Source organism: Epinephelus moara, chromosome 17 (assembly GCF_006386435.1).
Source record: "Epinephelus moara isolate mb chromosome 17, YSFRI_EMoa_1.0, whole genome shotgun sequence".
Taxonomy (NCBI): Eukaryota; Metazoa; Chordata; class Actinopteri; order Perciformes; family Serranidae; genus Epinephelus; species Epinephelus moara.
Window position 1 is genome coordinate 34,072,380 of NC_065522.1, and position 23,118 is coordinate 34,095,497.

The following is a 23,118-nucleotide window of genomic DNA, read 5'->3' on the forward strand; positions in this document are numbered from 1 at the left end:
GTTGTCTGTCTCTATGTGTCAGCCCTGCAATAGTCTGGTGACCTGTCCAGGGTGTACCCTGCCTCTCGCCCGATGTCAGCTGGGATAGGCTCCAGCCCCCCCGCGACCCTCAAGAGAATGAAGCAGTTAGAAGATGAATGAATGAATGAATGAATATGGTCACCCTATATGACACACTCAGTGTGTAACACGGTCGGACAAAACCTTTTGTGATGTTATGATTCGATGCTGGTCGGCTGGACGGCACCTGTCTTGGTGGTATGATACGCCGGTGGACAGCAGAAATGCTACCAATAATGACAAAAAGAATTTTTTATTTTATATACTTTTCACTCCGTTGTCAATCAATTACACAAAGGTCCGAACACACACACACTAAGTGCGGTACCTTGCTCAAGGGCACCTCAGCAGTGCCCAGGAGGTGAACTGGCACCTCTCCAGCTACCAGTCCACTCTCCATATTTGGTCTGGACGGGACCTTCGGTTCCTAACCCAAGTCCCTATGGACTGAGGTACTGCCGCCCGAGCAGGAAAGTCCATGTAGAGTGGGTGGTGGATGGGTGGTGGATTGGTCAAACAAACCCCAGACTTTTACCTGGGAGGCCGGTGTTCACTTCCTGGATGGATGTAGAACCAAACCATGGTGTTTATTTTTCTAAAACCTAGCCATGTTTTTGTTGATGTCATGGTGTTGGTTTGGTCATTGTGGAACATAAACAGCAGACGCAGAAGGATACCTACTGCAAAGCAGCTACATGTGACGACTTTGGAATGAGACCAGGTTGGTCACCACCACGGAAACAGGGCCAGTGTTAAGTTAGGCTTCAGTGTCATGGTGTACACACAAATGACCACGAAATCAGCAATGGTTGATATTACGACCCTACTGGTAGAATAAAGAGCAAGAAAATCGGCATAGGGAGGTCAGGGAGCAAAATGGATCAACAAGCACCGGACTTTGATCCAGGATGCCACTGTTTGTGTCCTGTGTGAAGCAAAAAGTCAGTGTGGCCCTCTATTAACTTAATGTAGTTACATCCTCTATGAAGTAACATCATGTTATGTGACATATGTCACTTTACAAGTGCTTAGGCATAGTTATTTTACCAAAGACATGATCTTTTTCAAACCTAACCAAGTAGTTTTTATGCCTCAAGATATTCATCATGACATAATTTGAAGACATCACATGCGGTCGAAACCTCCTGCACAAAGAACACCGCAGGAGTTTCATCAGGGAGTTAAAAGTTTCAGCTGTTTGAAATCCACTAAATTCCTTAAATTATACACACTGTTAAAGAACCACAGTCTGCTTGAACTGGGAGTTCATCTGGGACTGTTTTTTAATTGTTCTACTCCTTAAATTAAATCTCACGGTTTATTTACTTATCTATTTACAGTTCTTTAAAGAAGAGTGTCATTTTACTGACATGAAAACAGGCTGACCTTTGCTGCTCCTCCAAAGGCAGAGCAGTGTCACACAGACCAGCGAGAGGCAGGCGCCCACCACAGGAAGTTCAATGTGTGTGAGGATGTGGACAGGCAGCTCAGGACGCCTTGCTTCTAAACAGAAATACCACAGGTTGACCTTGATGCAAATATGCAATAGTTCTGTCTGCACTGGAGGCACACACAGCTACAGATTACATTTATCAATCATCTCATCAGACTCGTGCTAAGATAGCAAACCAGCAGTTACCAAAGTAGGGGAGGATGATTTTTATTTGATTATAAAAATGAACTCTTAAAGGTGAATGTTTTTGTCCATCTTGGAAAGACAACACTTAATGAAATTGTTAAAAAACGTTCAGGCGTCCCTCACCTCTGACAGCCAGCCAGCTGTCTGGTGATTCTCCAAATCCAGAGACGCTGCACTTATAGAATCCTTCATCAGATACAGAAACACTGTGCATGGTCATGTTTCCTGTAGAGCTGCTCGCGATGAGAAGCCCATCTTTATAGAAGTCAGCTGTGAGACTAGAGGAGGAAGTCGTCTTGGTTCTGCAGCTCAGAGTCACAGTGTCTCCCTCCATCACAGGAAGGGCTGGACTGTCCAGGATCACTGAACCAGCTGGGCGGCAGAAAGACAAGAGGATAGTTTAGTATGTCAACTCATGATCGTTTGAAGATCTCCAGCAACTCCTTTTCAGGAAAAAGAGCAACTTTATTGTGAGACCGACGTGTTTTGGCTTGTGGTCGCAGAGATCTTTATGAGGGCTGGAAACCGAAAAGCACTGGTCGCACGAGTTTCACTGCTTCAGACTTGTCCCTTCTCTGTGCACCTTGAAGTTACATGTTGCATGAAAGGGAAGCCAGAAGTCGCCTCTCTGCTTGTTCAGATGATCATTTATAAAATATATTTTGTGCAGTGGTGTAGTGGTAATTGATGAGGTGGGTGTACTACTAGGTACGTCGGTAGGTTACCGATGAGGAAGTGGGCATACTCTCCAATGTATTACAAAGCTTTTTAGCTGATAGGTGGGTATACTGTAACTGGATAGAAAAAGAAGTGGGTATACCTGAGTATACCCTCCACTACACCACTGGTTTTGTGTCAGTAATTTGACGCCAACAGGTTGATGCTGTCGCACACAGTGTGACCAAACAAACAAGCAAAAGTCATGGTACAGTTGTGTTTAGACTTTTTGTGGCCTTACAACAACATCATGTTATGGTCCACCTGTTAAAAGCATTTGAATAACGTAGGAATATGAATTTTAAGTCCAAGAAAGTGTAAGCCTCCGCTAGCTGTGGTGACATCAACTTGTTTTTCTGTTAAACCCACCGGTCACAAAGATGTTGACGGTGTTGCTGCACTCTCCTGCTGAAGACTCACACCAGTACACTCCAGTGTCCAATGGGTAAAGGTCATCAATGAAGCGACAGGACTCATTTATACTATTCCAGGATGTTGAATGCTCTTGGTTTATGATTGTGGTTGTGTTCCTCTTAACTCTCCAGTCAGAAGAGTTTCCCTGCTGCTCACAGCTCAGAGAGATGGACTCGTACTGGAAGAACTGGGATCTGTTGGGAAGGACTCTCAGAACAGCTGCAAGGAACAAACGAAAGCATCTCAAGAGAAAACTTTAAATTCTTACATTAGTAAACAAGCAGGAAAACTTGACTGATGTGTGGACACTCTGCAAGATCACCACCTTCTTCACATTTTCTTGCTTGACCATGTTATTTTGAACTATAATGCCCAACTTCCACTGCTTGGTTTGACTCCAGTCAACTCACCTTTGGTACCATGCCTTTTTTTTAAATTGTTTTCCTCTGCAGAGAGTACCCCCTTACTAGGCAGGATTATCAGATCGGAAAAACACGTAAAAGTGCCTTCCTTTTATGAGCAACTAAACAGGGGAAAGTAAACACTTCAGCTATTGTACAGCATAGTGTACAGCGTAGTTCTGCGGCTGACATTTATTAAAATCTGGGTCGAATTAATGAAAAATTGCAGCTGCTATTGATGGTAGCTTGGCTGTTTTAACACCACCTTTTGGTATTGGATCAGCTCACTAGGAACCTCGTTTGAGGAGGTACCAGGTACTTTCTGCAACTTTTGCTAACTGAAAAAAAAAACCACTGAGTCAAGTTGAGTAGAGCTGCGCTGTACCCTGCAGCGGAAATGCAGCGTATAGAGCCGGTTCAAGACACTCAAAGCTTCCTGCTTCTCTGCAACCTTCATGTGAAAACACAACGTTTAGAGAGCAAGAACATTCATTGTTGGGGCTGACTGGAAGCTGTGAAATATTTTTTATTCAATTCAATACCTAACAAGTACTGGCAACCCGTCTACAGTAGGAAGAAGGTAAAACTAAATCCACTTTTCCTGCCATGTGCCTCTTCAAACCTCTGTAGCTGCAGGATGCAACAGTTTAGAAAGTATATGCGACCAAAGAAAATCAAACAACCGTCTAAAAAAAACAAACTTGCTCAGTTTACAATGTGAAATGTAAGAAAAGCAGAATTCTAGTAATCCGCCTAGAAAAAATGACTTATATCATTCATACATTATCAAATAGTTGTTTTTTGTTTTTCTGCCAAACCAACTGATTAATCGCTTGTTTCAGCTCTACGATAAAGTATAACTGAGTAAAAACAAAGTAGCAAGCATCGTTTTGTTGATACTAAAATAAAACTTGATGTGATATCATCACAGACCAGGCTTTATTCATAATTTAAGGACAGATTCGACACATTCTTGAGTAATGAGTTATGAGTGCAGGTTAAATACACACAAATATACAGTACTCACCAACGACAGCACAAAGAGTTGTGATCGCCATGCTGCTTGGCTGTTTGGTCAACTGACTGACTAAAAGGCAGTGCGAGGGACTGAACCACACATCTGACTTCAGAGGCCACAACTTCCTGTTGCAATGATAAACTCGTGGTGCAAATGTGTGAAGACATAAGCAGCATACTGCCTCAGATGTAGGCATTTGCAACTCCAGCCCTCAGTATAAATGTTCCAGGACCATCTGTGCCAAGTATGGACTAGAAGTCTTTCAGCCCTAATGGGACACACCACCGAAAGTGGAAGAGAACAACGGGGCTAAGATCCAGACTGACAAGCAGCTGCTGGCTAACCAACCAGACACAGTAGTGGTTGACAAGGAGCAGAGGAAGGCAGTTGTGGCAGATGTGGCAGTACCAGCCGACAGTAACATCAATGGCTGAGAAGTACCAGGAGCTGAGGAAACAGTTGAAACAGATGTGGAAGGTAAGGTCAAAAGTGGTGCCAGTGGTAGTAGGGAGCACTCGGGACTGTGGCCCCCAAACTGGGAGAGTGGCTCCGACAGACTCCAGGTACAACATCTGAGGTCTCTGTCCAGAAGAGTGCAGTCCTAGGAACAGCTAAGATACTGCACAGAACCCTCAAACTCCCAGGCCTCTGGTAGAGGACCCGAGCTTGAAGAACACACACCACCCCCACCAGGTGTGTACTTATGTTATTGCTTTGTGTGTTTTTTTAACTGATGCTTCCTGTTTGCACTATCCCTTTTGCTGCTGTAATGATTTAATTTCCCCGCTGTGGGATGAACAAAGGATTATCCTATCTTATGAGCATCTGAAGTCTGGCCAGTGCAGCCAGCACCTGTTAAAGTAAGGTGCATCACATTAACAGATGAACAGGTGTGCTAAAAAATAGAGTCACAGCCACACGATCTGTGCCACCCTAAGGTGCATCGCAAACACCTGAAAGGAATGACGGTCCAGATTTGCTCCACAGTAAAGGGCACATATTGAGGCCAATTTTAAATCTGCTTCAGCTAAAATAAAATCACTAGCAGGAAATGGTCATGGGTCAAGGGTCACAAATTTGTAAAATGAATGGTCATACATGCAAAACGTCTGTTTTGCTTTTGCTTGAGTTTGATGCACAGCTCTGATTTCAGACAGCGCAGCCTGCCTAAACACGCAAACAGATCTAGAACAAACTTGTCACTCCACTTTGTCTATTTCTATGTCTCAATCACACCCTGCAGAACAACCTGCAGAACACTGGTTACATCATGCAGTGGGAGCATTTATGCTGACTCATTTCATTTAGCGTCAGTGCAGTATCGATTCTCTCGGAGCTACCACTTTGAAATGAACTTTAAAGAGCTGACTGACACTTTTTCACTTTGGGCTTTTACTTTAAATGTACGCGTGACTTTTATCGTCTTTTTAATTCTGGTCACCTACTTTCCTGTTGACGGTAAGCATGTAAAAAAAATTTTTGGTAAATTTTACTGACTGGTAGTTAATGAAGGAATGTCACAAAGTAAAGTAACTCAGGTACTGTTGCTTATTGAAGTACTTTCATCCTACTACTCTGTTGACTACAGTTTTTATTCGTACTAGACTCTTTGACAGTTGTAGTTAATTGTTGCTCTGCAGTTGTGCGCAGTATCTAACCTGCATGTTTTTGGACTGTGAGAAACACCCGCGGACATGGGGAGAAGATATTCCATCTTTCACACAGAGAGGTCGGCTTGTGCCTTTTTGTGTGTATGAGTGACAACAGTGTCTGTGAGGTATTAGTTCAGTATGAGCTTTATTTATTTATTTTCAACCAGGACCTGTACACATGCAGTATGTGTGGAGATATGTCGGAGTGAGGGGGGCTACCTTGAGTAGTTGGGGGTTTGGTGCCTTGCTCAAGGGCACCTCGGCAGTGCCCAGGAGGCAAATGAGCACCTCTCCAGCTTCCACACTCCATACCTGATCCTTGCAGGAGCTTGAACTGGTATCCCTCCATTTCCTAAGCAAGACCCAACAGACTGAGCAACCTGTTCTCATAGGTCATCAAATACTGACACCCCTCGGTGTGTGATAGCGATGCACAGGGAACCCTTTGGCGTCACACAGTTGAAACACATTTCAACACGTGGGTGATGTGAAATGGTTACAGTTAGGTTTCGGCGACAAAACAATTCAGTTAGGTTTGGAAAAAAAGATCATGTTTTGGGCAAAAATAAGAACGTTTGTTAAGAAATGGAATGTGACGTGATGTAAATCCCTCCCATGAGTGATGTCAGTGTGCAACAACTGTGTGTAACTTACATAACATTACATTTAAACAACACTGAATTCTGGTTTTACACGGAACATATGAACGTAAGTTACGTAACTTTACATTAAAACAACATTTACAGGGCCACAGACAGTTCACTTGGTAGAGTGTGCGCCCCCTGTTGTCCTTAGCTGCAGGTTAGGTGCTAAAAGGTGCCTTTCGCGTCAATATGAGACACCGAAGGTCATGAGAATATGTTGGTATTTGAGAACCTGGGAATGAGAATGGGCTGAAGAGAGCTACTGCAGACCAATATGAGACTGTTATTATCTCTGCCAGGCGTAACCCTGGGTTTGGGTGTAACTGTGGGTGTGTGCGTGTAATTGTCTGTCTGTCTGCAGCCAATCTCACATACTACTGGGCCAATCAGCCTAATGTGTTTTTGTGCTTACGGACCTATAGCAGTTGTGGTGATCCTGTTAAAAAACGTTTAAGTGACTGTTATATAAGGTGCCATAAGTGATCAAGAAAATAAACACAGCAACTTTCCACTGTGAAAGGGGTTACATGCCTGTGCCCAGGGGCCTATTGACTTGTGATGCATCCATGGGTGCAGTTTGTGAATTAAATCAATGATGCCAGGTAACATGCTGTTGTCTTATTCTTGAGAGACACATTGAAGCTAATCTGTGACTCTGTTCAGATGATTTAAATTTCCCTCCGTCTTCCAGGTCAGCCGCAGGTGATTGGTTCACCTCAGCCAGTCTTGGGTGCTCTGGGTGATGATGTAATTCTGCCGTGTCATGTGGAGCCTCGGCTCAACTTGGAGAAGCTGACGGTGGAGTGGTGGAGGCCCGATGTCCCGCCTGATCCTGGAGACCCGCTGAGTGAGTACAAGTATGTCCACCGCTACCATGACAACCACGATGAGGAGGGCATGAAGATGTCATTGTACGCTGGGAGGACGACGTTGTTCACAGACAGCCTGAAACACGGCAATATGTCTCTCAAGATCCTGAAGGTGAAGCTCTCTGACCAGGGAAGGTACAGATGTTTCCTCCCGCAGTTACAGAGCCGAGTGAGGGCGACAGTGATCAAGTTCATTGTTGGTGAGATGGTTTCTGCTCAAAAGGGTTTACCTTTAAACTTTAAAAGACTACACATGTTATTGATGTATAATCAATTATCCAGCTTCAGCTGATGGAGAACATTTCAAATGTTACTGAAAATCTGCTGAGATATTGTCACAGTAAAAATACCATAGTTTCCTGTTCAAACTTTGCAGCTTGTCATTTTAAAAAATGTTTTTTCAGAAACAAAGCATGTTGAAATCAGGACAACAGAGACGCCAACCCATCCCACAATCATTCAAACCCCACAATCGAAGAACGAGACGGCCATTACAGGTGAGAAAACGATTGCTACAGTTTGAGGAGAACAACACTGACTTTAAAAATATCAGCTGAATCTAGAGTTCCTGCACACATTTGGAAATTAGGTGCTTTTGTTGTTATCCTTCACAAGAACGTCAGTGTTTTTGATTTTGTCTGATTAAAAACTAAATCATGTCCGTGTGTTTCCATCAGGTGGTCGGCCCTGTCCACGCAGACTGATCCCACCTGTGCTTTTCTGTGTCTTGCTAATAATCGGAGGTGGATATTACATCAAATGGAAGTGTCACAAACAAGATGTAAGTCAGACCCTTCAGAGAACTAGTAGCGACGAAGGCCCCTTGCTGCGTCGCCTGATGTTGCCGTGTCTCACCAAAAAAGTTGCACATGAACACATCGCAAAGACTACAGCTGACGACAAACCAGCATGTATGTTCTGCACCTGCGTCAGAGGAAATAACTCTCTATACCAACAGACGGCGGTAGTCTGTAATCCTTACCAGACGACCATCTTGATGCTAGTTAGCCAGTTAGCACATTAACAACACAATCCAATGCTGGAAGAACAGAGTATATTTACCGTGCGCCACTGAACAATAACACAAAGCATCAGGAAACATTCCTGCTAAAGAGAAAAATAATCTGACCTCATGGAACAAATTTGTTTTTGTCTCACTCCCTCAGGACTTTAGCGCTTTGTTTACTTTCCTCACTTATGTTTCTCTTCTTGTGTGCTGAGCTGAACTGCCAGTCAGTGTGATTTCACTCACCAACGGGTTCCGCCGTGTTGAACCACCCCCAAAGAAGCAGATAGGGACCGACGAGGGTGGCTAACGCTCACCAATGGCCCAACTTTGACGGAAGGCCAACCATTGGCTTGGTGTGTCAGGGACTTTAAACCTGATTCATTGTATTTTCTCAAAGGTCAAGTGCTGGACAAATAAAGTAAACCAATGTATCATTGATAATTTTAGTGTAAACAATATCAGAGCTGAATAATTTGGTTTTTAATCAGCAGGGGCCAGATGCAAAAAACTCTTTGTGGATTCATGACTAAAACTGTGTGTATGCATAAAGACAGAAATATACATATGCATTCTTTTCGTGAGATGAATAAAGTCATGTGTATGCCCGATTCTGCTTTATAAATCTGGGCACATGGGCACCATTCAAAATTAAGTTTATAAATGTGCCTTTGATTGACATTTCACAGAACACCGTGCAGCCTGCAAAAATAATAATACAATGAGTGAAACTGGCAAACAGCCTAAAAACAATGTTTTCCGTCTCTCAAATTTAATTTGCTACTAATCACCTGCAGCTGTCTCAGCTAAAACAGTGTGAACGCCCGCTCTGAAGAGGGTGTGAGGTGCGCACATTCCAACCGCACATTCTTCCTTTTTAATTATCAGTCTGTGTGAGGGAAAAGAAGTACGGTTTATGCAGCTGGGTGCAGATGATGTGTTACAGATGGATAATGGATACAAATCTTACTCGTTCACATTATCATAAATCTTGTGTTTATTCTTTTCTCAGTTTACAGAGTGTGACATTCCAGACAAACTCCTTCCACTTTAGAGGCCTTGCTCAAGAGCACCCCGGCAAATACTGTTAATGGAGATGAGTGTCACACATGTTCCTCTCCTGGATCTCCTTGGTAAGTTTTAGGATTCAAACCAACAACCCTTGCAGCCACAGTTGGACACAGAAGAAGCAAGGTTTTCAGCTTTGAATGACCCTTTAAACCGATGACCTTCTTCATCCTACACCCTCTGTTCAGACAGCTGAACACCTGAATGTTTCAAGGTGATGACGCCTCAGACTATTTGTTTATAATGAAGCAGATGTGAAGCCTTGAGGTCCACTTTTAATCTCTGCATAATGTTTGTCACTTGGAGCCAGGACCCAAATACTGGGCAGTGCAGTGAACAAGTGCAACCTGATTGGAAGAGACTATCGACAGAAAAGACATGTGATGTGTCAGCCAGGTGACAGGTGTTTTCTTTATGCCAGGGCAGACAGAAACTCGCCCGACCTGCACAGTGCTGAACTGGGAGTGGCTCTCATTCCATTTTCATTGCTGATTTGGTTCAATGGCTCTGTGCAGCAAGTAAACAAAATACAATCTGAACCAATATCACAACCATACAAACACAACCTGCACTGCGATGTTTGCAACACTTACAAGCTGTAAACCCACAAAATGAAAGTTAATCATAGTATTGTTTCCACCTCTTGCTGTATGCTCACTAGCTCATAGAGGTACAGTGTCATGCCTGAACACTGCCTGCACTTCCTGCTGCTACATGACAAACAAATAAGTAGTTTATAGTTACAGTAAACTGCACCAGTGAGTGCAGACAGTGTTCATCATCTATAGTTATCTACTGCATGTTCTCATTTTGGCCCCTAGCCTGAACTAAAGTCATCTTTAAGAGATCTTATTTATTAGAGTTTAATCAAGATAAATGAAATTTGAAAAATGTGTGTCGATCAAATATTTTGGTGCTGAAAAAGACCCTAAGAGGTGAAATTTGGTGAAATCTTTATGCCATTAGTGGAAAAACACGCACCACTGAAGAAGTTTATTATCAGGTTGGTCTGAACACCACAGTTAGACAAGGAACTGGAACAGTCAACATGTTCTCATCCCAAGTCATCACATATCGCTGCTTTGTCTGTGGACTTTCACATCTACATATTACATGTCAGGTATTCTTTGGCATCTGCTGCTGACTTTTAGTAGAAATCCAGATATAATTTTTTGTACACATAATGTATCTATCAACCACGTGCAAGATGCCAGGCTCCTGAATTAATTAGTAAAGATAGGAAATAGTATTTCTGTTGTGCAAAATGTTCAACACAATACTCAACTGGAAAGGTGATTCCATTTTTAATATTGTCCAGTCATGACTATTGCCCAGCAATATGATCAATGCCACAATAGATAAGATACAGAAAATACAAATGGTACAAAACAGAGCAGCACATATATAAAAATCTTGTTGCAGTGCATAACTGTGTGGCTTGGTTATTGTTAAGAACTCTCTTAATTACTTGTATTTATAAGAAATATTTCCGTTGTTTATTTTATAAAAGAATTCACCGTTTAGTTTAGATAGACATGACCACTCTGCAAGACTATAGACAGAAATGTTACATTACCAAAAGTAAAGTCAAACGAAGGATCAAGTACTGAGCTTTGTATTGAATTTTACTCCTGTGACATTTTGCGCAAGAGAACAGTAATCCTATTTAAATTTTAGTTAAACTGCATCTTGTGATAGAAACATTGAAACGATATCAAAACTAGTTTGGCTAAGTTTTAAACAAATTAAGGACAACTGTTGGTTTGATTATATTAATGTGTCGTGGGGCTCTGGAGGGTCTGTCTGAGTTTGTGGACCAGGAACACTGGAGTGAAACAGACTATTTCATGTATTTTTATTATTGTATTGAATACTGGAGTTAAAGGGACAGTATTATGATGTACAATGTGTCGGAGATACTGATATGAAACAGACTTTCTTCATGGACTGTGGGATAAAGGGACTATTTTTGAGTATTTTGATAAAGGTAAAGGGACTATCTTTATATACTTTGATAACTGTATTGAATAATAGGGTTTAAGAGACATTATCATGATTTACACTCTGTTGGAGTGACACAAACTATCTTAATATATTTTGAATATTGTATTGAATACTGAAGTGGACAGTATTATGATTTACAATGTGCTCAAGGTACTGGGGTAAAACAGACTTTTCCCATGTATTTCAATTACTGTATTGATACTGGAGAGTAAGTGACAGTATTATGATTTACAGTCTATTGGAGATACTGGAGTCAAACAGTCTATCTTCATGTTTATTATTTGATTATTGTATTGAGTACTGGAATGAAACAGACTATTTTCAAGTAACTGGGACATTGTCTTTAATGCTGGGTTAAAGGGACTATTTAAGTATTTTGATTACCGTATTGAATGAATAGGGTTAAAGAGACAGTGTCATTATTTACACACTGTTATTCTGACCATTGTATTGAATATTGGAGTGTAAGTGACAGAGATACTGGAGTGAAACATACTTCTTTAATGTCTTTGGATTATTGTATTGAATACTGGCGTTGAACGAACAGTATTATGATTTACACTCTGTTGGAGATAGTGGAGTGACACAGACTATCTTCATGTAATTTGTTTATTGTATTGAATACCGGAGTGGATTAGACAGTATTATGATGTACAATGTGTTGGAGATACTCAAGTGAATCAGACTATCTTCATGATTTTGATTATAAGATAAGATTTATTGTACTGAATATTAAGGTTAACTACTACTACAGCTACTTTGATTATTGTATTGAACACTGAAGTGAATTGAACATTTTTGTTGTTGTATTGAATACTGGAGTGAAAGGTACAGTATTATGATTTACAATATGTTGAAGACAGTGTTGTAACAAAGACTGTCTTAATGTATTTTAATTATTGTATTAATAGTAGAGCGACAGACCATTTTCATATATTTTCATTATTGTATTGAATACTGGAGCAGAATGGACAGTATAATGATGTACAACCTGTTGGAGATACTAAAGTGTAACGGACTGTGTCATATATTCTGTTTATTGAATTGCTGTATTGTCACTATGAAGTGTTCTGTTTTATGGACCCCGGGATGAAATGCTGCTGCAATGCTAATGATAATGGGGATCCTAATAAATGTATAAGCTGGTAAGCTAATGCTAATTAGCATTAAATATCTGTAGCATTATCTTGTTCTGACTACTGCACTTTCTAAATAAATACAGTTGTATCTCATGTGTTTTTTTTAATTTTCTTCAGTTGTAAAAACACTGTACACACACCACTATGTTTTAATTTTACATGTGATAACAATCATTAATTTAAATGGCAATAGTCTTTTTCACAATTTCAAAATAATGTGGAAGGAAGATTGTATTACATATTAAAGTGTTTCTTATAGGGTACTTTGGAGAACTGCAGGGGGTAAAAAAGATAAATTGAAAATTGATCATGCATAATTTTAAAATAATTATACTAAAATGAGTTTTTAAAAAAGTAAATATAAGTTTGAAAAACCACATTCTAAATCTAGTATTCCTATGATCATGTACTACTTCTATTACTACTACTACTAATAATAATAATCATATTCTATTAATATAAATTGTCGATATTCACTGGGCAGCATATTAATGACAGTATCAGGACTGTTAAGTCATGTGACTGGTGATTTGCTGGAGGCTGATTAGTTGACTTTTTCATGCTGTGCTGCCATCTTGTGGACGAAGGTCAGTATCACAGTATCAGAGTTGTCAACTCTGACTAAGCAGGGTTTTATTTGTGCCAAGTTAAAACATGAAACTGAGATTCCATCAAGGTGTTATTCAGGGTTTTGTCAAAAACATATTTACAGCGTGTGTACTGCAGCTGCCAAAGTGGTGACTGATGCTGAGGCAAAGGTCAATGAACAGCAGGCCTCCAAGTCTGCTGAGCATTACATTTAAGAAATGTGTAATATTGTTTTGTGTTGTGAACACTGAAGAGTTACTGGCTTACTGGTATGAGCAGAAAGTCCAGGCAGCAGTAACTGAGAGACCACAGGTAAAAAAGAAAAAGGTGCAGTCAGACAGGCAGGTGTACGTCCAGATAATGATTAAGTTTGGGGTAACAGGTAACAGAGGCATGAAGGCAGAGGTGCAGAGCAACCAAATCAGAGCAAGTGTGAGTGAAAATGACTGATGAGGAGTATGGGGAGCAGGTGAGTGAGTGGGTGGGGAAGGTCAGAGGGGAGTGGCTGGATCTGGACTGACAGGACACTGAGACAGGTGGGGAAGTCTGGGGGCCTCTGGTGGATGGATGGAGCAATGCAGAAGGTTGAAGAGGGAGACTGAGGACATTTATGTTGGGTGCTTGTGGTCCTTCTGCTGAGATTTTAACCATCCACAAGGGGGTGCCACAGGGCTCACTGTTGGGTCCTCCTTATTTTTACACTGTGCATAAATAATCTTAAATTAAACTAATTTTAAGCTGTGGAACAATGAGAAAAGAGTGTCTCACATGTTTTGCTTTCATCATTTTTTCTTTTAGTTCATTTTTCTTTGAATGTTAATAAAATGTCTCTGTAACATACAAACAACTGTGCTGCTTTTTTGGGCCATGACTCAAGATAGAGATGTGAGATGTGATGTGTGTGTGTGTTTTTCTGAAAACATGTAACCACAGAGACGGTATAGAGAGGATGTAGTTATTCTGCTCTTATGTACAGAGATCACGTGGTGTTCAAAGCTCACTCACTTTTAGAGCGTTAAGGCCAATACAACCACACGTTACTTATTAATAACCATCATTATGATGCTTCTTTATAAGGTCTGGCAGTCAGTCAGCATCTGGACAGGATGGCGCTCACAGGTTTCCTCCTCGCTCTCTGTGAGTAACTTTACTTGTACCTTAGTGCACTTCTAAGTCATTTTTTTATAATGCAGAAACTCTAGGCTAGAGTTTAACCTGTTAGCAAGCTTACTTGTCTACAAACATGATAGTCTGATATTACCGTCTCACTGTAGGCCTTGTTAACGACATTCCCCTCGATGTTCTTCCCCTGTAATGCTTACCTCATGTACCTATGAGAACCCTAACAACTAAGAACCCAGTTTAAAAGCAGCAGCTGTTTTTCATCATTGTGAAACTGGATGCATTAACTTTTAACCTTTAAATTCCAATAATTTATCCATAACAATGATGTATTAAGAGGATAATTAATGTACTGAATGATGGATTGTGATATGAGGTACTTCAATGGATCATCTGCAGCATATGAGGACCTCTAAGGGGTAAACATCTCTTCAAGATTTTTTGCTCTAAGTATGAAAATTCAGGCATGACTTTCATCCTATTTCGTAAATATTACATTTTTAATGCTTAAAAACTTAAAAAACATTGCATATGTTACAATACAGGAACAATTAGCATGACCCTTGAATCTGCACCTACTGAAAAAAGTCCTTTTATGGTACAAAGTTCCTTAAGCATTGCAAAAAAACGTTAAAAGACCGTACCGACTACAATAACAAACACTTTGATTCAGATGAAAGTGTTTGGTGTCTTTTCGAGGTAAATTCAGCTTTAAGAGGTGGAGCTGAGTAGTTTGTTGTTTGTCCTCTCTGCAGCCACCCTCTCAGTCTCTCCAAACAGACCTCAGATCTTTAAGTACGAGACTTTCACTCTGAGCTGTGAAATGTCGTCAGTATGGAGAGTGAAGGCCAAAACAGTCCGAGGGGTCTCAGAGTGTGGACGTGACTGGGGCAAACTGGAGGCTTCCACCTGTGTCATCAAGGAAGCCTACCACTGGAACAGTGGAGAGTACTGGTGTGAGTCCACTTCAGGAGAGAGAAGTCCAGCTGCCAACATCACCGTCACTGGTTAGTTCATCACAGGAGGCAGATGGATGTTTGTCCTTAGCCAGCATTTGTGTGTGGGGCCCATGTGGGTAGTGGGTGGGCCCTATATGGGATTGTTCACTGGTTCCATGTTTGCTCCATGCCAATTTCTCACATAGATGGGTTTACCCAAGTGGGCTGCACATGGGTTATACTCGGGCTATCTGGGTACCAAGTGGATATGGACCCAAAATGGGCATCTCATCCGGAGCCCATTTGGATTAAACCACCCATGTGGGTATGTGGCACGGGGCCAACATGGAACATATGGACAATGCAATATGGGGATCATTTTTCAGCCCATCAACTATCCACTTGAGCGTAAAGGCTATACAGCTTGTGGGTTCAAGCACTAAACAGGACATAATTACTTGCTGGTTCTCTTTCATTTTACAATTAGCCTACGTTTTTGATTAATGACCGCAATAACAAACACATATTTCCCGTGACTGCTTCACAACAAAAGCCACCCCAGTTGAATGCTTTCGATGTGAGGCAGCAGCAGCAGTAGGAAATGTTGGGTTAGCATTAGCAGTAACTTAATCCTGCTCTGACATGGCTGTAAAGTGAGCAGTGAAGCAGATATCAGAGATGAAATCACAAACAGTATCGCTGGATGACAAGCTGCATCATTTTCCTGAATGCCTTGTGCATGTTAAGGCACTTTGAATCCAGTGCGGGAATGGCGGACTCCGCCACCGACAATAACATTGACGAATTAGAGAGGTAATAACAGATGTTTTTAAAAGCAGACCATAAATGGTTGATCAAAAAAAGGGCTTGATTTCATTAGAATCTTATGAATTATTACTTTAAAGGCCCAGTGTGAAAGATTTAAGGGGATTTAGTGGAATCTAGTGGTGAGGACTGCAAATTGCAACCAGCTTAAACTTCTCCTGGTTAGGATTACTTCAGGGTTTATTGTTCAGGAGGTTTTTACCAGAAGCGGAATTATCCACAGAGGTCTCTTCCTCGGATTTCTGCAAAGTTAACAATCAGTGGAGACTTTTTTCTTAATAAGCTGAAATTCTTGTGCATTTCAAAGACAGTAACGTGGCCCTGGAGAGTCCTGTGTTTCCTGTGACGGAGGGACAATCTGTGACTCTGCGCTGCAGGACCCAAAGCAACTCCTCAGACCAGCAAGCCAGCATCTTTCGAAAGAACAGATCTGTTGTTGGTGCAGCGATCACAGGGCAGATGACCATCCCTGCAGTGTCCAAGTCTGATGAGGGCCTCTACATGTGCATGATCCCTGATGTCGGGGAGTCAGTAGAGAGCTGGCTCTTTGTCAGAGGTGAGCTGAAGCCAGAAATATGGGGAAATATTACTGTGTGTTAATGTCAGCTTAATTTATGCTTTGTCTGCAACATTGTGCACATTTTGCAACTCATAATGCATGTACACCTGACAGCAGTGAAAGGAAATGTTCACAATATTTAAAGCCTGTCTGAAAACGTCTCTACTTTGTCACTGTTCTGGTGAGACTGCTGCACACTGTGATATTTATACGAGACAGAAACAACTTGTGGTTTTACACAGAAGGAGCCACAGAGACAGAAAGGTCGCGTCCACCATCTGACGGCTTTACTGGAAATGTGACAGAAGGTGAGCGCAGGAAACACTGAGGTGAAACTAACCTGTTGAACATTATATACAGCTCATACAGCCAACATGTCCCCTTACAGAGACACAGATGGTCCACGTCCTGTCTCATGTGGCAGATACAGTGTTTATGAATATTATAGAGAAGGAGTTACACATGTTTCATGAGCTGATGTATAAAACTGATGCTGAGTTTTACCTCCAACAGGTCCTGGTGCTCCTGCAGCTCCCCTCCTGTCTGTCTCCAGACTGATATGTCATGTAGTGGTGGGAGTTCCGTACCTGCTGTCCACCATCCTACTGGGACTCATATGCAGAGACAGAGTGAGAGGTGAGTCACATCTTTCTCTGTGACTGTGGTGATGGAGGTAAACTGGGATGTGGGGGATGTTAACTGGAAGATGGGGGAAAATATATTTTTTACCTAGAATATGTGTTTATTTGTCACTTTCAGCTTCTTTTTTTATTTAACACTGAGGTATATTATTTTTACAGATGTAGCCCTTTTTTTGTTTAACTCCATCAGGACTTGTTTACTTATCTGCAGGAAAGACACTTGCCGTCACCACGGAGATGCCACAGCGTAGTGCAAGAGGACAGGGACTGGATAATGACTATGTTGATGCCACCACTGAGCATGACCTCTGAGCTCTGCAGAGACTGTGTGTTACAGTGAAGTTGCACTTATTTTTACAATGAAGGGATTTAAAGGAACAGTGTGTAAGATTTAGTGGCATCTAGTGGTGAGGATTGTACACTGCAGCCAGCTGAAACGTCTCCTGGTTAGAATTCCTTCAGTGTTCATCGTTCAGGAGGTTTTTACCAGGACTTGAATCATCCACAGAGGTCTCTTCCTCTCCAAAACAAACGGACCAGGCGATTTAAACCAGTAGAAACACTGAATAAAGTAGTTTCACATTAAAAAAATCTATGTTTTAACGACACTCTCGGTGCAGATGGGCTTTTAACTATGCAGGCTGATGCAAAAACGCGACAACGGGAATGACCATATCTAAAGCCAGTGTTGGGCTTCTACTGTAGAAACATGGCGGTGCAACATGGTGATCTCTGTAGATTCTTATTTTCAGGTGATTATACACCAAAGAAAGCTACTTATTATATTATATTCCAATTCAGCCAATATATCCCCCTAAATCCTACACACTGGGCCTTTAATACACTGCAGAGGATTGTTAATTGTAATATTTTTAATTGCTGTATGATTAAGAATTATCCTTGGATTTGCAGTATTTGAACACAAGGATATTTTGTCAGAAAGCAAACTTGTAGCTCTCTTTTAGCATGTGCATTCGAATTTGTTTTAAGCAGTTATTATGGGCTCAATACTGCTTAAAAATCAAAAAATGAGGAGGGTTAGCTTATCACCCTTGAGTGATAGGATCAGTGATGATGATGATGACTGTGCTAGTGGGTGGCACCGTGTTAATTGTTTGCCTGTGCCAATAAAGCATTGATGAAAATTTTCTTTTCTGTTGATTTCAGGATGATGATAAATTAAGTTGTAATGCACTTAGTTGTTTTAGCCAGCATTTTCTGTAATCTGAGATCAAAAACTTAAAAAAAATTTTTGGCCAGCTGTCAGAGTCTGATTGAATTTAGCGTGATGGCCATCTTAATTATTTCCTGGATCTTTGGTGTCAGCCTGGTCTTACTCCCAGAGCATCAAAATACACCGCTGCAGCACCTGTTAGCTTCTGTGTGCGACACAGGCTTTCCTCCAATCTAAATGTAAACCCAACAAATAACATCAGTTGCAACATTTGTGCTACTCAAAGCTGGGTGTATTTTCAGCAAAATGCCGCTGCCTTTCCGGCACTCAAAGCCAGAAATGCTGTTGCCTTTCTCCTCAAAGCTTGTAGTTTTTTATGCACTCACTGCAACCCTGTGGGATACATTTGTGGCACTCAAAGACAGACATGCCACTGCTTTTCCAGCTGCATTTGTGACACTCAAAGCTGGGTGTTGTTTTAGCAACACGCTGCTGCTGCTCTGCTGCCGCTTTTCTGACCACATTCACAGCACTTGAAGCCGGGTTCTTTTTCAGTGACACGCTGCAGCCCTTCCGGCTTAGTCTGTGGCGCTCCCAAGAAGGCCATGCTGCTGCCTTTAAAAGCAGGTGTTGTTTTAGCAACACGCCATGCCGCCACTTTTCTGGCCACGTTTGTGGCAGTCAATGCCAGGTGTTTTTGGCAACATCCTCAATCTTTTCCCCACTGCAAAGTAATTTAGTTGCCTAAACCTGAATCACTTACCCCTTCTGAGTCATGATAGAACCCAAAAGGTTGCCTCTGGCATCATTTCAGTAACACCCAGGGTTTCTGCCCAAGCTGCAATATCTGACAAGTAGGAATTAGATCATGTTGTAAATGTATGTAGAAATGCAGGGAATGAGATTCAAATGGCAATTTTTAGAAAAAAAAAATTTACTTTCTTTTTTGTGAATTTGAGGGGATGAATTACAAAACCATGCATGGATTTACACATTAAGTTTTCTTTGGCTACCATGTGACCCCAGAGGGCCTCCGCAGATAAGAGTAAATATCGGCAAGTTAGTGTATCTTAGTCTGAAATGATGGAGCATGAACTAAGAATTTACCCCCACACTGACTTTGTCTCTCTTTAGTTTCCCTTTCTGTCTTGTGGTTTCTGATTTTGTTCCTATAACAGAACGTGTCACTTGATGTGGTCAGACTGAACACTAAACTAGAGAGTGCTGAAGTTCAACAGGAAGTTTAACAGGTGAAAAACAGCATAAAGAAACCTCCCCTCCGCAGAGTGTAGCTCATAACTGTCTCAAGTGTCAGTGCATATATTGGCTGATAACTTTTGTTCACTGATTCCTATTTTTGATTTTAGTTTATCTTGCTCCTGATCTTTAGATCTGCAGGATGGTTCAGCCGACGTCACCCAACATCAGAGCTTTGCTTTGCTGTCACACTGTGATCTTCCACCTCTTGATACTTCGCTCTGCAGGTAATATATCCTCACACAGCTATTATAGTTTACTGTTGCTTCTATTCTGTGTTAAATGTTATGCACGTGCTGTTAAAGTGATGCTCTGTGTTCAGACCCTGGGTCCTCTCTTTAACAGCTCAACAAACACACGTTACATTGTCTTATCAGCTTTATACAACATGACTTTCGTTAAATTTTAAAGTTCAGAGTTTTGCTATGAAATAGAAAAAAGATAAATAGAAGATAAAATAGAATAAAGATAAAATACAAAAAAAGTTTTCTATCAGAATTAGAAAAATATAAAATATAAAGTCCTACATTTAGACACAACTATACACTCAACACTGTTTACACTATATACACCTTTCACTTATGCACATATGGAGAAAGAATATGTACATATGAATAAATGTATGGGTATATATTGACAGCTGCATAGGATAATTGCACATTGGATGTAATGCACACATGGTGTGTCGTATTAAAAATGAAAAACAATGTAAGAACAACTTAACCAGTGTTTCCTTGCAACGGCAGATACCATAGAGAGGCATACTGCAAAGAATAATCACTAAAAAATAAAATTACAAAACACAAATAAATACAAAAATACAGAACATTTACCCAAACAACAAAATCATAAACAAACATTACAAATCACCTCAGACATTATGAAAGGTGGAAGCAGTGCAACAGTTTAATCATTCCGATTACGCTCAGTGTTTGACCTGCAGGTGCACGAGGCCACTTCCAGTCGTACTCTGATTTAATAGGTGTCACGACAAACAAGTTCCTCAACCTGCTCAGCTGAGCCTGTCGGACTCTAAATCTTCTGTGTAAAGGCTAAAGCTGATATTCTTTAAATATTGTGTGAGAGGGATCGGATGTAACATCAGAGAGGAAACATTCTTTTAGTATACGCAGCTACAAAACTTGACTCAAGTGTTTGAACCGCAACCTTTGAGCAGATGCGTAGAAGTCGAGCCAGTCTAGCTTTGAGCTGAACAGAGACAGCTGCAGCATGCACTGATGCTGTCCTGCATAACTCTCCGTACTAGAGAAACAAAACAGGATCTAAAGCCCAAGGGTTAAGTTGCAAGCTCTCCCTGCCACCAGTGAAAAGACTTCACACTACACAAATTATTCTTGTAACAGGAATCAAATGTTTCCATCACAGGTCAGTCTACAGCGGTAAATCAACCAATAGTGGCGACAGCAGGTGATGACATCACTTTGCCATGCCTCCTGCCTCCATGACTCTGGAGTGGTCAAGACTTGACCTGAACCCCAAGTTTGTCCATGTGTGGCGTGATGGCGAGGATGTGCCCGCTGAGCAAAACCCAGCCTACACAGGAAGAACATCAGTGTCCACTGAGAATCTGAAGCACGGAGACCTGTCACTGAAACTCTCCACGGTGGAGCTGTCTGATAACAGCATGTACAGATGCTACGTTCCAGAAGTGAACAAAACATCAGTCATCGGTCTTTCTGTTGGTGAGTAGATCTGTCACAATGTGTATCAGCAGCATCTTAGATTTGTTACGGTAAACTGTAGAATCACATTTATGTGTTTTGCAGCAGCGTGACAAACATGAAAAAGGTGCATCAGTTCCAGTGTAGTCAGATATATAGTTACTGTATTTGTACGATCATTTTGGCCTATGTGTGATATGCAATAAAAATGCCAGAAAGTGCCACATTATAGAATTATTTGACCTTTTTGCTGTAAAGCCCCTGAAAAAGGCTTGTGATTTGTGATATTGGGCTTTATAATTAAAATTGAATTGAACTGAATTGAATTTTGTGTCACTTAAAATTAGTAGTTGGTTTTAGTCTCATTTTAATTAATTTCCTGACATGATCAGGATAGTAAAATAAGGATTCTGCCTTGTTTTCTTGTGTGTAGTGATGGCCAAATGAGGCCTCGTGAGCCATTGTCTTCATTTTCTGAAGCCACTAGATGGTGCTGTGTGTTCAACAAAGGTTTGAAAGCACATTTCACTGCCATTCCTTCAGCCTTTATTTTTAACCCAAGAGCGCCGTCAGGTGGAGTGAGAAAAAAAAAATGGTTCATGAGGCTTCATTTGGCCGTCACTACTTGTGTGACCTCTTTCCTGCCAATCATGCTTAGTGTAAGCTATGATGAACATGGCTCGTGAGCACGGCTGTCGTTCTGGAGCTTGAACTTTCTGTGTTCAATCAAGTGGTTTTGAAGGGACCAGTAGGTTCAGTTATTTATTTAATTAGCAGCCTGTTAAGAACCCAATTATATTTCAAACAAACACACACAAAAAAATCTTGTAATGGTGGATTACTACTCTAAATGCACCCATAAGTCATTAGCAAAAACAAAAACAGAACAAACAAAAAGAATATTCTGTGATCAGGATGTATTAGCTGACTGTATCATTAGAAAGTCATATCAGAAGAGTATTTCCCCTGTTCATTTTCCACTGAGACTCAGATCTCTCGTCAATGCCTGCACATTGACTTCAAACTCCAAAACAAATACATAAATACATACGCTGTTTTATGTCTTTATCATTTCAGATGACATCCCTGGGACTCCTGTATATGGGATCGTTGCTGGGGTTATGGTCATGATTGTTGCCCTTGTCATTCTCTGTGTGACCAAGGCCAAATATATATTTTAATCTGAAAAATAAATAAGTGTTATTATGTATCGCTGTTCACTGGAATCATATTGTATTACGTGTTGATTTTAAGGTCGGTGAAGATGATGATGATGTTGACGGTGTTGTTCTTGCCATGTAAATTGTTTGCTTGTGCAGAAGAAGCATTGGTGACATTTTTATTTTCTTACTTTCTTTTGATTCCATTACATAAAGTTGTAATGCACTTACAAAAGTTGTTTTAGCCTGCATTTACCATAACACCAACCTGTTCTCATTCCGAAGTCCTCAAGTACCACCGTTTGGTCGACGATTTCAATTAATAACGCAGCTGGTCGGCATCAGTTTGAAACACTGCTTGAAACAATGAAACTTAATGGGCTGGAAAGTCCCCATAGAGTGGGCGGGTGGGAGGGGAGGTGGATGGATCAAACAAACACCAGACTTTCACTCAGGAGGCGGATGTCCACTTCCTGTATGAATGTTGATGTTGTATGCCTCTAACGAGCAGACGCACCCAGGACACCCACCGTGTCATATG

General features: G+C 41.1%; 3 protein-coding genes across 3 annotated transcripts in view; 2 read left to right on the forward strand and 1 right to left on the reverse strand.

Moving 5' to 3' along the window:
• LOC126403844 (uncharacterized) overlaps positions 1–4,295 on the reverse strand; it is a 6,330-nt gene extending 2,035 nt beyond the window's left edge. The window contains exons 1-4 of the mRNA XM_050066657.1: positions 4,259–4,295; positions 2,786–3,049; positions 1,823–2,071; positions 1,447–1,563 (exon numbers count right to left, since the gene is read on the reverse strand). Coding sequence (XP_049922614.1) covers positions 1,447–1,563; positions 1,823–2,071; positions 2,786–3,049; positions 4,259–4,289 — 661 coding nt within the window. The 5' untranslated portion in view covers positions 4,290–4,295. The remainder of the gene's footprint in view (positions 1–1,446; positions 1,564–1,822; positions 2,072–2,785; positions 3,050–4,258) is intronic.
• A 1,303-nt stretch (positions 4,296–5,598) lies between these two features.
• On the forward strand, positions 5,599–9,636 carry LOC126403902 (butyrophilin subfamily 1 member A1-like). The gene is made up of 5 exons (XM_050066721.1): positions 5,599–5,707; positions 7,237–7,614; positions 7,819–7,911; positions 8,092–8,195; positions 9,433–9,636. The coding sequence occupies exons 1-5, from the start codon at positions 5,599–5,601 to the stop codon at positions 9,472–9,474; spliced, it is 726 nt and encodes a 241-aa protein (XP_049922678.1). The 3' UTR covers positions 9,475–9,636.
• A 5,485-nt stretch (positions 9,637–15,121) lies between these two features.
• On the forward strand, positions 15,122–18,439 carry LOC126403851 (uncharacterized). Its single transcript, XM_050066664.1, has 5 exons — positions 15,122–15,348; positions 16,412–16,660; positions 16,906–16,971; positions 17,177–17,299; positions 17,516–18,439. Exons 1-5 carry the CDS (start codon positions 15,165–15,167, stop codon positions 17,614–17,616), a joined length of 723 nt encoding a protein of 240 aa, XP_049922621.1. The 5' UTR covers positions 15,122–15,164; the 3' UTR covers positions 17,617–18,439.
• The last annotated feature ends 4,679 nt before the right edge of the window (positions 18,440–23,118 follow it).

Coding starts and splice junctions, on each gene's coding strand:
- LOC126403851 (XM_050066664.1), top strand. CDS start 15,165: ATGTCGTCAGTATGGAGAGTGAAGGCCAAAACAGTCCGAGGGGTCTCA. Junction 16,661..16,905: donor GAGCTGGCTCTTTGTCAGAG/GTGAGCTGAAGC, acceptor GGTTTTACACAG/AAGGAGCCACAGAGACAGAA. Junction 17,300..17,515: donor ATGCAGAGACAGAGTGAGAG/GTGAGTCACATC, acceptor ACTTATCTGCAG/GAAAGACACTTGCCGTCACC.
- LOC126403902 (XM_050066721.1), top strand. CDS start 5,599: ATGAACTTTAAAGAGCTGACTGACACTTTTTCACTTTGGGCTTTTACT. Junction 7,615..7,818: donor AGTGATCAAGTTCATTGTTG/GTGAGATGGTTT, acceptor ATGTTTTTTCAG/AAACAAAGCATGTTGAAATC. Junction 8,196..9,432: donor GGAAGTGTCACAAACAAGAT/GTAAGTCAGACC, acceptor TTCTTTTCTCAG/TTTACAGAGTGTGACATTCC.